A 15,630-nucleotide genomic window follows, 5' to 3' on the forward strand; every position below is an offset into this window, starting at 1 on the left:
GTGTAGATATCAGAGGCCAAACATTAGCTGAAAATGTGAGTGTATCACTTTAATACATGTAGTTTCATGTTGAAGGCCACCAAAGCATAGATGCCCTCATTCTGTTTTGATTTACCCATTGAAGAAAATCTGATTTTGCTATAACCTGCATTCCCAATAGAGATCTTTTAGAGTATACTTTGGACTAGTTTTCAATGGGTTAATAAGCCAATCCTGTTTGTGTGTTTGTTTGTGTCTACAGTGACAGAACGGTTAGTGTGTGGAAGAGAAACGGAGACATCGACAGGACGTGACCTCTGGCACAGCTGACCTACTTCTAGGGATGAATTCTCTCGTCACCATGGCAACAGACATCATCACATCTATACAGATTATTGATTCAAACTACTGGATGATAAGTCTAGTTTATTTCAGCAATATTTTGTGCGGAGGAAATGTTTATCAAACTGCCCACTGTCTCTTCTAACTCGCTCTTCTTATCACATGAAAATCTCCTCTGAGTCTCCTAGCAACCAACTTACAAGGATTGTACCAGCTTTATTCAGCTGAAAAACAAGTGACCATTGACATGTATCTTATCAATCTAAGGTGAACCTGATAGATCATGAGTCATGCGGAGTGATGTGGAAGGATTAATACACATAGTATGTCTATTGTATTCACTGTTTGGTTGATTTATGGGGACAGTCTGAAAGATGGAATCATATCATTTGTGAGGAGGAGAAATGAAAAAAAAAGAAGATATTTTCAAGAAACAGAGAATGAAAAAGTGACAGTTACACAATGATTTACCATGTCTTTCTTTAGCAGTGACAGCTGTGTATACAGTTTGCAAAGTTTCTCTTGAAAGAAGCAATATTATATTGTATGGTCTTCAAAGACATTGATTGAAAAAAAAAATGATTTTGTTTAAAATGTAAACGCTACAATCATCTCATTATCTTGCACTGTGTTAATCGATGTGGGTACAAGCATTAACAATTTAAGCTTTATATTGTGCATTAGTCACGTGATAACAAACTGCAGTCACACAAAGTAGGATTATGCTGTTGAGTACAATTTGCCCACAAAGCTTATGAAGAAAAGCCATGTCTTGCAGTGGACGGTCATGATGGGAGCTGTACCACTTTAATCATTTCCAATATTAGATATTTATCATTTTGTATGGGTATTATGGATACACATATATAATCATTTGAAGATGGAAATAGTAAACTTGTAAGTTATACAGATACAGATTTATCAAAAAATGGTAAGTATCCTTTGGGATGAAATAATACGAGGGAAATAATGATGGATGTCCAGTTATTCAGCATTTAATCAATGATCTGATATTGTATCCTTTTTTCTTTATTTCATTGGGAGGGGAATGCGGGATATGGATGCGACAAAGGTGTAAGATCGTTACAGTTCCAAAGTGTTGTAATTTTAAATATAAGAAAATTGATGATATGTTTATGAGCAGAAGTACATTGTATCTATTAAAAGTGATTTATAATGCACATCTTGTTAAGGAGTGATGGCTATTCACTATATGAACGAAATATTAATATATGGTAAAAGTGAAATATTGTCAGATTTACGCACTGAAGTATGTACAATTGTAGTATAATCATATCATAAAATGGATACCATAGATAAGACGTTTATGTCCAAACCTGATAAATCTTGATTTGATGTGTGTATAAATTGCTTTGTCAAACATGTGTGTTCAGCAATCTGCAGTCCTAGACTTGAATGTTACGATAGAAAGAGTTTATATATTTATTTTCAAAATCCTCCTCAATGTGATCAGTTTCTATGAAGTTCATTTACGTATGTTGTTCATACTGTGTTGATGCAAACATGAGCCAAGCCGTTTGAGTCATTGTAGTATTTGAGTTAGAATAGCTGCTAGTTGCCACACTGTTTTGTTGAAATGTTGAGATAATTAGACATTTTATTTTGATCTGTTTAAGTTTTGTTGTTGATATGCCTTGTGAAGAACTTGGACATTGTTAAGGGCATTCACTGTGTTGTGTGATAGCTGCAGTGAGTAGGAATTTCTCTATTTCTTGCTGTATTGAGAAACTGAGCAGTGAGACAGAAGGTTACATTCCCCCTGCCTATAGAGGGCGCCCTACTAGTAAGTGAAATGTATGATTACAAGCTTAGGTGATGTTACTTTGTAGCATGCCCTGTTTTGTAATGGCAGACTTCACTCAACTTCCAAGTGGTTCGGTGCGCTCACAGAAACAGTTGTACAGGGCGTATTGTGATTCTACAGTCACTGGCTGCTGGGATGTTAGCAAAGAATGCTGTCCGCCATTAGCAATGAGGGCGCCCTCACTCTCCTTGTGCCGCTCCCAGTAATGGTGGACCTCTTCCTGCACACATACAGTATGATTTTACAGGATTATTACTAGTGAGCATGCTCATGTCTACTCATAAATAACCTCTTTGAGTGAACGCACAGTTTGTGAAGGGTCATGAGTTGGTGGCCTAGTAATGGCCGTTGGTGGCCTATCTATGTCTCTGGGATTCCCAAGTTGAAGTGATACCATACTGTCTACAGAGGGCAGCAGACAGCTAATGTGTAGCTATCCAACCTGTAACTTAAATCTCAGAGATTTCCATGTCCTGAAGTGTGGTGTATCCCATCACTTCTAAACACAATACTGCAACACAAGCTTGCTGACTGACAGTAGATGTATGTATAGTGATGCTCATAAGGCACAAATTTAGCAAAGTTAGTATTTTTCACAAACTCTTTCATCCAAAGACACCTTTAACAAGCTTGCTGACTGACAATAGATGTGTGTATACAGTGTAGTGATGCTCATAAGGCACTAATCTTGCAAAGTTAGTATTTTACACAAACCCTTTCATCCAAAAACACATTTACAATCCTTACCTGTGGATATCTCTATCCCAGGTTACCATTTCCAATGTGTTAAGCACACAATATATGTGAGAAACAGATTGACACCTTGTTTGCCTCTTGATTGTTCTGAGACCACTGAATTCCAATATTATAAAGAAGTAATGTAGAATCAAGCTGAACATTTTTCTTTTTTCATTTGATGGCAAGATGACTGATTTTTTGTTGTTTTTGTTTAGTTGTAGTTATGTGCAATTGTCTTTTTCCGAATGTTTGTGAACTGACAGAAAGTATGACTCTATTACTTGTGCATGCAATGGAAGGGTAGTAGGAGTATTAATGGGTCCACCTATTTTCTCGTTGTCAGGTTTCTTTGCCTTTACATGCAATCTTCCAAATCATCTGACTTTACTCATTGCCTGATTTTTTCTATCAATCCAGGATTTGTTATTTATTGCATTCTTTTGTCTATTGTGTTGTGCCTTAGTTGAATGTCAAACATGTTGACATCTGTTGTATTCTTGTCTATTGATATGTACAAATTATGTGAATTCCACTGGTTACCATGACAACCACTGTGATGTTTGCCTGACGTCATGACAGCAGTTAATGTAAAACATCTGGATTGCAAAATGTAATGATGTAAAGAGAAATTAAAGTGGCTGTGTAGATGATATCAAGAAATAAATCTCTATGCCCACATCCAGCAGATGATTGTAGAGTGTATTTAGTAATACACGTATACTTCTTTTCCTTGCATGTGTGTGAGATATGGGCCTTTTTCCTTCAGTATGACGCGGTCGGTGCAATATAGTGCTAACCAACACAATAGTCATTTTGAGGTAATCGCTGTTGAATGTTTGGAAATTCCATACATTATGCATTAATAAAACATAAGTGCCTGTATTTTTCACCACCATATCGGTTGATTTCAAATATGATATTTTCACGGAGGATAGAGTGAAGGATAAGGATTATGAAAATACATGTAACTCAATTTTGAAAAAAGTGTGAGTTAGCACTATATTGCACCGACCCCCTCAATTATACTTATACAGTATAATTGCTGCAATAGTGTGTAATGCTCGCATATTATAGCCCTCGTGATTTCTTTTAGATGTAAGGCCTGTGTGATGAAAGAAAGGCACAAGATTTGAAAGATAAAAACTAGTCTTTTGGTTTGCAATGCCACTCGCATTTGTTCCAAATCAGGGGTAGATCGTTATGTTAATTGTGGAGAGAGAGAGAGACAGACAGACAGACAGACAGATAGACAGAGACAGACAGACAGAGAGGGAGAGAGAATGTCAAATACAATGGACTCCCGTTTTAACCCGAACAAACAGTACAAAACCATGGGGCTGATAATTCTGCGACCTTGATTGTTATTTTGTTGTAAGTGGAATGTGGTTATAACCGTGTTCGAACGGGAGAGCACTGTATATTCAAGCATACAACTTAGATGGAAATAGATGCTACAGTATGTATACCAGACGTGAATGAACGCGGAGTTGTATAGTGTAAAAGACGGTAGTGTGATTTGAGGAAATGTAAGCAATCTACTCAAAAGTGATACATTCTCAGGAGTAAGTTTTGCTGTCGCCATTGCAGTATAAGAAGATTGCAAGATCCCAATGCCTTTGGAGGATATACGTAGTTTAAAGAATAATTATACTTTCTAATATGACAGCAGTTCACGAAAATTCATCTTTTAAGACAAATACACATTGTACATCGTACATACAAGTGTATTCTTTTGCATTGATATGTCGAGGTTAGTCCTCCTACCTTCATAATAAGGTAAGCCGAAATATCTAATCATGCTAGAATATAAAAAAAATAAATATATGAATAAATGAAATAAACAAACAAACAAACAAACAAACAAACAAACAAACAAAATAAAACAAAACAAAACCGAGATTAACCTTACACTAAAGTCATTTCAAATTTCCTTTAGTCACCGCCTTCGCCTTAAAGCGTCACAAATTGCCATACTTTTCGTATTCGGCGATGGCGATACCAAGACTGAAATTTCATAATCTGAAGGATGACGAAAATGTTTCCCTTGTGATTAAAAACAGAGGTAGATAAAAAGGAAAAATACAATGTATAGCTTTCTTTTCCCTTTCATCAGTCGGGGAAACGTTTCCATCTCGTTCCTAAAGCCCCTGTCACACTTTGCCGGATAAGGCAAACGCATGGGAACCGAAGGTCAATTTTTGGCATCCGTTGATATCCGTTAAAATGCGTTTCGTGTCCTTTTTGTCCTTTGGATGGACGTTTGTGTGTCCGGTCCTCCTCTAAAACGGAAACTTTACACTTTTCCCATTAGATTGACGATTTTGAACAACGGATGAGCAAAATATCGCCCGGTTTTTGTGTGGTGGGCCTATCCGGCAAAGTGTGACAGGGGCTTAGATTGTGTGCGGACACTACGCTCATTACCAGATAGGCATACTGCAATATGCATGGCTTGCATGGCAGAGCGCAGAAAGGTCGTTTAGTTAAAAGATTCAACCGTGGTTTATCATTTATATTAATTAAGGCTGTGACAGGATATGAACTTGGCTTCTGACAATAGCGACTCTGAGTATAAATTCTAATCATCACTCTTTGCCATAAGCTATATATTCTAAATAGGATGATAAGTCTGGTGGATCAACTGAAAGGCCGTACAAACAATGGCTTCCTGGGGAAGCTCTGCTATTATTAATGAATCAACCGAATGCATTTTGTTGGGTTAACCTCGCTCAAGGACATAATACAGTAGTCATGATGTTCTCAGACAGACAATAATCATAGCCGCATCACGTGTGTGTTAATCGGTAGCTGTAAGTTAACAGCTCCAGACGCAGTGGCGGATCCAGGCAGGGGGGGGGGGGGGCATTTAGCTTGCGCCCCTCTTTCATTGGTTGTTAAAATAAAATAAATAAACTGATAAAATAGATGATACCCGGTTCAGTAGTGAATATATATATATATATATATATATATATATATATATATATATATATATATATAATGTTGTTTGTGCCCCTCCCCCCCCCCCCCTTTACGGAATTCCTGGATCCACCCTGAGACGTATAACTGTCTTTTGTGTACGTTCACCAATGTTTGCAACCATCGAGGATATCTGAAATGTGAGCTGCTTCATTGTGTTTCTATTGATGAGAAGTTCATTTTTTTTTTCATTTCGTACATACCTGCCCTTGCTGTCAGTTTCAACTAAATTAGCCATTCACTCCGTGACTTCCAGCACAGAGCTCTATGCCATTTCATGCTATAATGACATCCTTTCAATTCCCCTTGGCCATCACAATCCACCCTAGCAAGGTGAAACGAAACGAACATGTACGATATAACCTTGTGTCTGTCAAAAGAAACCTTTCGAGTACTAAATTCTGTTAAAACTTTCATACCTAGTTGCTCAGCCAACATAGGAATGACGTTTATTGCAACCGATATTGACATCTTGTCCTTAATCGACGTGAAATTTTCAATCCCTTGCAATATGGAGAACTTGACGTATAAATCATTAATTTGAATGAACGAATTAATGACTTTTTGCACACCCAGTTTTTCTGACGTCAAACAATGGCATGCCTATCACAAGATAAAGGTCTTTATGGACATTCAACAAAATTTTGGTTGAACAGTTTGTCAGACTGACTGCTTGGACAGTGAGCTCCTGAATTTCAAGTTTAAAGTCAATGCGTAGTTCTCCAGGATATCATTCAAGTCATAGCAATAATCTCTCTAAAAAAATCGAGTGAAAATGTTCACTCTTACATCACTCTTTTTTGTATTCACTCTTTTTAGAGTGAAAATTTTCACTCGATTTTTTTAGAGAGTTGTTCTGCTGCGTGGAGAGAACACATTGTAGCGCTGTGTAAATACATTTTGAAATCTCGTCACATTGTTAAATTCTCGTCACATTGTTAAAATCTCGTCACATTGTTAAATTCTCGTCACGTTGTTAAATTCTCGTCACGTTGTTAAATTCTCGTCACGTTGTTAAATTCTCGTCACATTGTTAAATTCTCGTCACATTGTTAAAATCTCGTCACATTGTTAAAATCTCGTCACATTGTTAAAATTCTCTCCCATTGATTGTTAAATTCTCGTCACATTTTGAAATCTCGTCACATTGTTAAATTCTCGTCACATTGTTAAGTTCAAGCGTTTTAACGTTGTGAAGACACTGAATCATGATTAAAGATGACATTTTAAGACAAAACTTTCAAATGAAAATTTTGCCTGGATGGACACTTATTCGTTCATTTTACGTGTGGAAAACGAAATAAGCAAACAATTAAATAATGAAATACATAGTAAATCAAGTGACAAATAAGGGCAGTAACGATCGGCAGATCTCCGACGAAAGTATCGAAATAGCAGCTGTAAAAGAAGACTACGAGAAGAAGCTTTCTTTGTGTAGTTCATCTATCATTGTATGCACTTTTAAAGAAATGGAAGAAAAACAAAACAAAACACGTAAATGATTGGCTGTCATGACTATAAGGTATGATTTGCAAACTATGAACAGTTAGCATTCTAAATTCATTCCGATCATTCACTGTACACAGTGTTTTCCTGGTCGATGAAAAGATAGTGAGCTATCAGTTTGTTATTTCATAATCAATCATATCAGTCTTGTAATATATCAAAGTGAGACATCCATTTTGTGTTTGGTATAGTAGCTGGTGAGTTTATTCAATGAAACATCCATGTAGGCACAAGCACACACAGTACGAATCACTCCTGTAATAATCTTTAAACCTGAAGGAGGAAGAACTACTAGAAGAAAAGGAGGAGGAGGAGGAGAAGAAGAAAAAGAAGGAGAAGAAGAAGAAGAAGGAGGAGGAGAAGAAGAAGAAGAAGAAGAAGAAGAAGAAGGGTAGTCGTAGGTACTGTCACTGTGACAAATACCGTGTCCACAGAATCAAGATAACGAGCAGAAAAGTATCTCTTTGATGTACCTCAGCAGTAGAGCCCTTGAGGAACAATTAAGCAGGAAACACTGAAATATCAATGACAGCCGTACACTGATTGTTCTGCTACGAACACTTGCTGAAAATACGCCGCAGTGTCTTCAGGTAACGTGACCTGAAGTCGGTGTCTTCCTCTTTTTTATTCTTTCCCTCTCTCTCCCTCTCTCTCTCTCTCTCTCCCTCTCTCTCCTTCCTGGTTTGTTGTCACGTGACACCTATACAGATGTCTCTCATTCGTCAGAATGATAAGTTATAGTCATATCTTATCATAGTTGTCTTTTAATGAAGAACATGATCACAGAAGCATTTATATCAAATTTGTCTTATTTCTCCATATCTTTATCAAATAACATGTTACACCAACACACCTAACAACACCAAACACTCTCCCTCTCTCTCATGCCTCGCACAAAATTTTTTTTCTCTCCTTTTCTCTCTCTCAGTCTCTTTCTCCCTGACACACATAATTATTACCTACACACAACATGAACATTCACTCCCTCCCCGTTCCCTTCTCACATTGTTAGGGCCTATCTCTCTTTACACTCCACTATAACAGTCGGTACATTCGCAATGATTTTCCTTTTTCTCCAATATATGGCATTTTCACATTCTTCACCTGTTCTATAGTTGTTAATGTCAAGTTCTTTCTATTTTCGTTGTATCGTCGAAATGAGATTTATCAATATCAGCTCTGTAATATGCAGTATCAGGGAACAATTCCCTTCGTCGCGAATAACATTTGAGATCATCATGCATATATTTCATGTGAATATTGAAAATTATATGGATGATAGATTCTCCTAATTACTTTTAACAATAGAAGAGGGAAGTGTGTTTGTGAGTTATTTAAACATTAAGCCAGCTCTTAAGTCGCTCATGTGCACATTGGTTCAAATGACCTTTATTTTCTCTGTTGCTTTATGAGCACGTTACTCGTTTTAAAAATGTCATAAAATCTGCACTTGACCACAGTTACAATGAATTCTATTGAATTCATGTCTAAACAAAGAATGAAATTACATAGACCAGGTGACCAGAATGATCCGTCAGCTTGGGAACCATCCGTTTCTTTCTTTCTTTCTTCTTTTTTTTTTAATGCCTCCGCCACGAAGTGGTGCCGGAGGCATTATGTTTTCGGGTTGTCCGTCCGTCCTTCCGTCCGTCCCTCCTTCTGTCCGTCCGTAATGAATTTTGTGGCAAGCGTAACTAAAAAACCTTTGGAGGTATCCAAATGAAACTTGGCGTGTATGTGTATTAGGGGATGAAGTTGTGCCTATCAACTTTTAGGTGTACATACTCAAGGTCAAAGGTCAAAAGGTCAAGGTTAAATACGTAAAAGTTCACTATTTCCTCCATATCTATGCATTGCCTGAAGATATTTTCTTGAAACTTAGTGTATACATGTATTACCCAATTAAAATTCTCTGGTGAAAGTTTGAGGTCATGAGGTCAAAGGTCAAAAGGTCAAGTAAAATATTAAAATTTTACTTTTTTTCTCTGTAGGCCCTACCTTGGAAATTGTTCAAGGTATCTTCATGGAACATAGTATAATACTGACTGGCAGTGATTATCTAGAGAATTTAGGGTTCATGGGGTCAAAGGTCAGGGGTCAAAGGTCAAGGGCAACATTTCAAAATTTCACTATTTCCCTCATATTTATGCAATGCCAGCAGGATTATTTTTTTTTACACTTGGTATATTCATGACCATTGTATAACCCAATAGAGATTCTCTGTTAATTTTTTTCTTTTTTGCCTCAAAGGTCAAAAGGTCAAAGATCAAGTGAAAGTGCTTAACTGTTTCCTCCATATCTAAGAAATGGTTCAAGTTATCTTGAAACTTACTACATATTTATGCATGTTCTGCCTGACAGTGATTATCTTGATATGAATTTAAGAGTCAAAGGCCAGATGAAAATTACAACAATTTACTATTCAATACAGAAATTGCACTTTTTCTCCATACCTTGAAAATTACTCAGTGCATAAACTTATGAATGGATGAAAGTCAAGTTAAAGTTCTTAAATCTCCAAATAGGCCTACATGCTCTCCTATTCATCCACTTAAACCTAGGTCAAGGAAGGTGAACATTCAACACATTTGTGACAAAATTGTCATTTTAATATTTTGCCAATTTCGTGAAAATGTGATCACAAATTGTCCACATGTACTATAGACCTATTAGGAGAACCATGCATTATGGCGGAGGCATACCAGTCGCATAGCAACATTTCTAGTTGTTGTTTTTTTGTTTTGCATTGCATTGCATGCTTTTACAAACCTTTTCTCTTAATCTTGTCAAAATGCCTGGCCTGTTGTCACGGTGGATGTGCTGCCGAGCAGACGAGTATTAAAAGGATAATATTAATGATCATTACATCACAGATACTTATATCAGTGAATTTAAAAACCATCATGTCTGTTGGGATAAATTACCCCTTTCTGCTCATGCTCAATTTGGAACTACGAGCCGGCGAATTAGACGAGCTGCATTATGACGTACGTGTCACGTGACCAGCGTCCGTCGACGCAACACTGCGATAGTGAGATCACTTTGAACTATACAGCAATAAAGAGAGAGTCGCATCGTGTCCTGCGCTCTGCCCCAGTGTGAATGTATGCGAGACGCTGCAATCCTATGTGTATTCTGGGAACATGAATAATTTGATTTCAGAATGCGCTGGGTCATCAATGTCAGTGTGAGTATAAATTATCGTCTTCAAAATCGGAGCTTTGGCGAAATTAAAAGTGTGGCGACTATCTCTGTATGAATAACTTTATATCAGCAATACCGTATTGTGCTCATAAAGGCCCCGTCACACTACAGCGAATGCCCAACGTATGTCCCATAAATTTGAAAATTTGAAGATATGTTAACATCCATTGGTAATACTAGAATAGTTCGTAACATGCTTGGTGTTCTTTGTATTCATTAGCTATTCGTCGGGATTCGCAGAGATACGCTGGAGCCGATTTTATTTTTTAAACATGTCCAAAATCTCCAGCGTATCTCTGCGAATCCCTTCGAATAGCTAATGAATTCATAGAACGTCAGACATACAAACTGTCTTCACATTTTTCGAATTCGTTGGGCTTTCGCTTGGCATTCGTTGGGCATTCGCTGTAGTGTGACGGGGCCTTAACCAAAGAAAACATTCTATTGACGTTGATACTTTACTAGAATCACTTTGTTTTGGATATCTCAGCCATTTCAAAACCAATTTTCATTAAATAGACATTGAATTCCTCATGGAATTTCATGCTCTTTATTACGATCGCTTTGTTTTACTTTGTTTTTCAATGTTTCACTTATTCCAAACCCGATTTTCATCAAATGAACTTTGAATTCCTCTTAAAATGGTATGCTCTGTACTATTTCGTAAGTGTTTTCTTGGTATCTCACAAAAAGTTAAAAGCCCTATTTTCATCTCCACCAATACTGTACTATCCCTTTAACGCCGTACAGCCAATCAGATCGTACAGTGTGCAGCGGGCTCCAGTGTGTGTGTGTGTGTGTGTGTGTGTGTGTGTGTTTGTGTGTGTGTTTGTGTGTGTGAAAGGGGGGGGGGGTGTTGTTGGTCCACTCGTGATTCGATCAATGGGTTCTCCCCCACCCCCACCTTTGTTTATTTGATGGAAATGAGGAAAAAAAATCTGAATTTGAATTTGAATTTGAAATACGATTATTATCATCGCTATTGTTATTACAGTTACGAAATTGCAGTATTAGCTAATGGCTCGTTTATCCCACTTACAAAGAATGTATGGCTTGTATACTCTTGCAAATTTGAGCTATAATCCATCGTGATGTCATCAGCTATAAGTAATGTGACATGACTAACATCGTCTAGGGTTGAATGTTAAGACTCAGATTTTTTTTTTCTATGTAGAGTCATTGCGGCATTGATATATAGAAATATACGTATGATTAGTGATCGTACTCCATCATCTCCCTCTCTTTTAGGTGCCTATAGGAGTGAAGTTGGTTCTCTTCCTTCTATTCACCACAGAGCTGTCTCTATCCTCAGTGGGTAAGTTGAACCAGGAAATATCTCCCTACTATTTACATTAGGAAAGTAAACTGTTAAAGCACTTGAACTTGAACTTTATTCTGTTTCATTTTAAAAACATTATACTTTGTATAATGACAAATTGAGGACAGGAAACGAGTACATGAACATGCATACCTAACATAATAACAACTATAAATGAAATATGGAAACTACAAAAGACCGGAGTCTTGTCAGGGTAGTTCCCAACAGACAGAAAAATAGGAAATAATATTGCATTACGATCAAGACATAGGACAGGTGAAAATATTACAAAAAAAAAACCAAACAAACAAACAGACAAACATACACCACAAATATAGTATCATTAGTGAAATTATAGTGTTTATAGTCATATCACCCCTAGAAAACAAAAACTATGAAATTATCTATAATCAGTGTATTTCACAATAACAACTCTAACTTTCTGACAAAAGGGGTGTACAGTATTGGTGGAGATGAGGATTTGGCTTTTAACTTTTTTCGAGATACCAAGAAACCACTTATGAAATAATACAGAGCATACCATTCAAAGAGGAATCCAAAGTTTATTGGATGAATATCGGTTTTGGAATGGCTGAGACATCAAAAACAAACAAACAAACAAACAAACAAACAAACAAACAAAGTAAAACAACTCGATCCTAATAAAATATAATTTCGGTTTTGTTAGGATAGGTCTGTTTTGGATCTCACCCATTTCAAAACCATTTGTCAACAAAATGACGTTGAATTCCTCTTGGAATCGTAGACTCTTTCATATTTCAGTTAAGGTTTCCCATTATGCCACCAAAAATATTAGAAACCTGAAGTTATGACTCAGCAAAAACTATACGACCCCTTTAACCGTGGATCTACGCCTATATCGAAATAATTTGTGTGATATATCATGCATATAGATCTCACATATTATAACACCTTGAGTTCTTGCAAATCATTTTCATGTAAGCAGTCTGCTTTGACGTAGAAAAAGAGGAAAATCAGAATTACATTAACCCCAACTGCGGACAAGCTTTAAGGATCGTAGTGTGACATATCGTGGTGATACACTGTGGAACAGTCCCTCAGAAGATGTAAATCAAATTTTAGTGCATCTCTGTACATATAGTATTATGGTATACATGTACATGTAAAAATAAGACAATAGTATTATGCATTGAACTGTAACGTTCGGTGTCTACCATATCTTTTGGTTTTATTGAATATCTTAAATTTAGGGGCTTTGTTTGTTTGTTTTAGGGAGGGTCATTATGATTCCGCATATTTTACTTTTGTGATTTCAACTTGTTTATTTGTGTGGTATACTGTGTATAAAATAATGTATTTTGTAACTGTATGATTTTACATGGACTCTCATGACAACAGCCATTACCTGAAGTGAGCCGTGGTGAAATAAACTCAACTCAAAGTAGTATAAATCTTAATAAGGATGACATTTTGTACTATGTAGGCCCTAGAGCCTGTGCACGCATGGATATTACATTATTCTACTATACCACGCTTCCATCTAACATCTAACTTCGTATGTGATACCATGCAGATTTCATGTAACATTACATGCGTTTGTACGCATACGTATAGATTATTTAATATCTACGTACACACTTTGTACTGTGGCGTTATCAACTGGTTATGTCCTTTTGGTTCTGCCACGTTTGGTATTCTCTTTTTTTTATCATCATTCTGTAGCTTTTCCAAAATTTCAAGCGACAGAATTAACATCGTGTATAGTGTCCCATTTGTTCCTTTGTGTGGACCATCACTTGTCACAATTATAACAAAGGTTGACCATGACCATATCGATCGGTAAGTTATTTTTGGCCTGTTCAAAGTGTGACGTACGAAACGAGTCTGTAATACACTGAGAGTAAGCGAGAATATGAAACCATCATCTTTACAGTCGTGAAATGGTAGCAGGTGTGTTATGGCTGTCATAACAATACTTGCGACCCAACGAAAGTCAGATAAAACGATTACTTTCTTTTTATACCCTGCAATCACGAGAAAAAAAAAATAACTAGGCAAGATACTGAACCTGAGTGTTTAACCGTCTTAAAGTCAGGAAAGCATACATTATCCCCTTCGCTATAATCTCTCTACATAACTACTTTTTCGATGCCTCTTTTTTTAAAGGCAATGTTAGGTATTTGCGATTTGTTTTGTGCTCTTCGTTCTCTCCGTGTTTCTTTGATGTTATTGGTAACTTTTATTGATTTTTTTTTTTAAATTTCCTGCCTGTTTTGGCATGTTGTGTTGTCTCTGCGCTCCTTTTATATTGTAGTTAATTCTTATCATAATATGGTATTTTAATGTCTAGGTTGCAATGTATGTGTGTATGGTTTGATTAAGTGTAATTTCTTTTTCAAGAAGCCTCTGACTTTCGCTGAAAAAGACCTGTTACACTTTGTGAACATTGTATACTGTATACCCAAGCGATTCTTATTACTAAATAAATTTATGAATTGAAGTGAATTGAATTGTACTTTGTAATTAAGGAAAACATGTTAAAAAAAAACATGATTAAACGTCCTTTTCGAAAGCATACATTCATATCTGCCTGAGACTGCAATATGATTATGGTGATGATGATGATATGGTGGTCGTGTTTGAGGCGACAAGTCGATGAACATAATATACGTTGAGACTCTGCACACAGTATGTTATCCCTAATTGTTTTCATGTAACATAGTTGAACATTAAATAACAAAAGTATCGAAACATAGAGTCAAACATATCATACTGGAATTTTCTAGTAGAGGGATGTCGTTTGGCCTATCAGAAATTTGTCCTTGAGCTCTTTGGATCGAACTGGGTCGATGTCCGTCGCTTCCTCTGCAGTCAGCGACTGGCTGCAGAGTTTCCCTCCGGCAGCGACCGCTCGAGCGGATAGTGTGTTCGTAGTGACAGAGAGATGCAGTCATCAATAAAATAGGGCAGTTTGTGGTGTGTTACGGGGTAACCATTGATCGGTGGAACTCTGCATTGAATAAATAACAGTCATAATATTTCCGATAGATGACAATTTATGTATTCTTGAATATCATTTACCCTTTCCTTTCCTTTCCTTTCCAATATCCACCATGTTTAACACTTGTATTTGAGTATCTGAATATAAGAACGACCCAAGTCCACGGAAGACCATTTCGAGTAAACTTAAAAAACTTCATATCCTTTTTATTTGTTCAATGATATTCTATTCAACTGTGATGGGAAGGCAACATTGTATATACAAATTAGAACATAATCATAATTACAATTAACATTTACATTAATTGCGGAGAGGCCATTTTGTGAGATGGACTTGGGTCGTTCTTTGAATTATATGGACTTGGGTCGTTCTTTGAATCGTCACATATTCTGCTATAGAGATGAGAGAAGGATGAGAGAGGGCGCTATAATATGAATGTAAGAATGACCCAAGTCCTTCATTCTTACATTCATATAAGATTTAACTCATTCATTTCAGGCACTTCCGGGGGTAATTAGGATTTATCATTAATTAGTCCATGAATAAGCTACAATTTCCCATGTCAAACTGAATTTGGCCAAAAATTAGACTTGGGTCGTTCTTGTATTCAGGTCTTCATTTGCTAACAGTACACTTCTTTCTTTTTTTCTTGGATATTATTATGCCCCCATCTCTTAACTCTCGTCGAACATATCTATCATAGCTGTACGAAACATTTTAGGGCGGAAAATATTCATTCTTTCCGTAACCTCAAAA

The 15,630-nt window shown here is 36.7% G+C and overlaps 1 protein-coding gene across 1 annotated transcript in view; it reads left to right on the top strand.

The window, feature by feature from the left end:
- Window positions 1–711, top strand: part of LOC140246948 (kinesin-like protein KIF21A) — an 83,428-nt gene extending 82,717 nt beyond the window's left edge. Inside the window, exon 34 of the mRNA XM_072326264.1 lies at window positions 242–711. Within this exon, the coding sequence (XP_072182365.1) occupies window positions 242–293 (52 nt within the window). The 3' untranslated portion in view covers window positions 294–711. The remainder of the gene's footprint in view (window positions 1–241) is intronic.
- Window positions 712–15,630: the final 14,919 nt, after the last annotated feature.

Source organism: Diadema setosum, chromosome 3 (genome assembly GCF_964275005.1).
Source record: "Diadema setosum chromosome 3, eeDiaSeto1, whole genome shotgun sequence".
Lineage (NCBI taxonomy): Eukaryota > Metazoa > Echinodermata > Echinoidea > Diadematoida > Diadematidae > Diadema > Diadema setosum.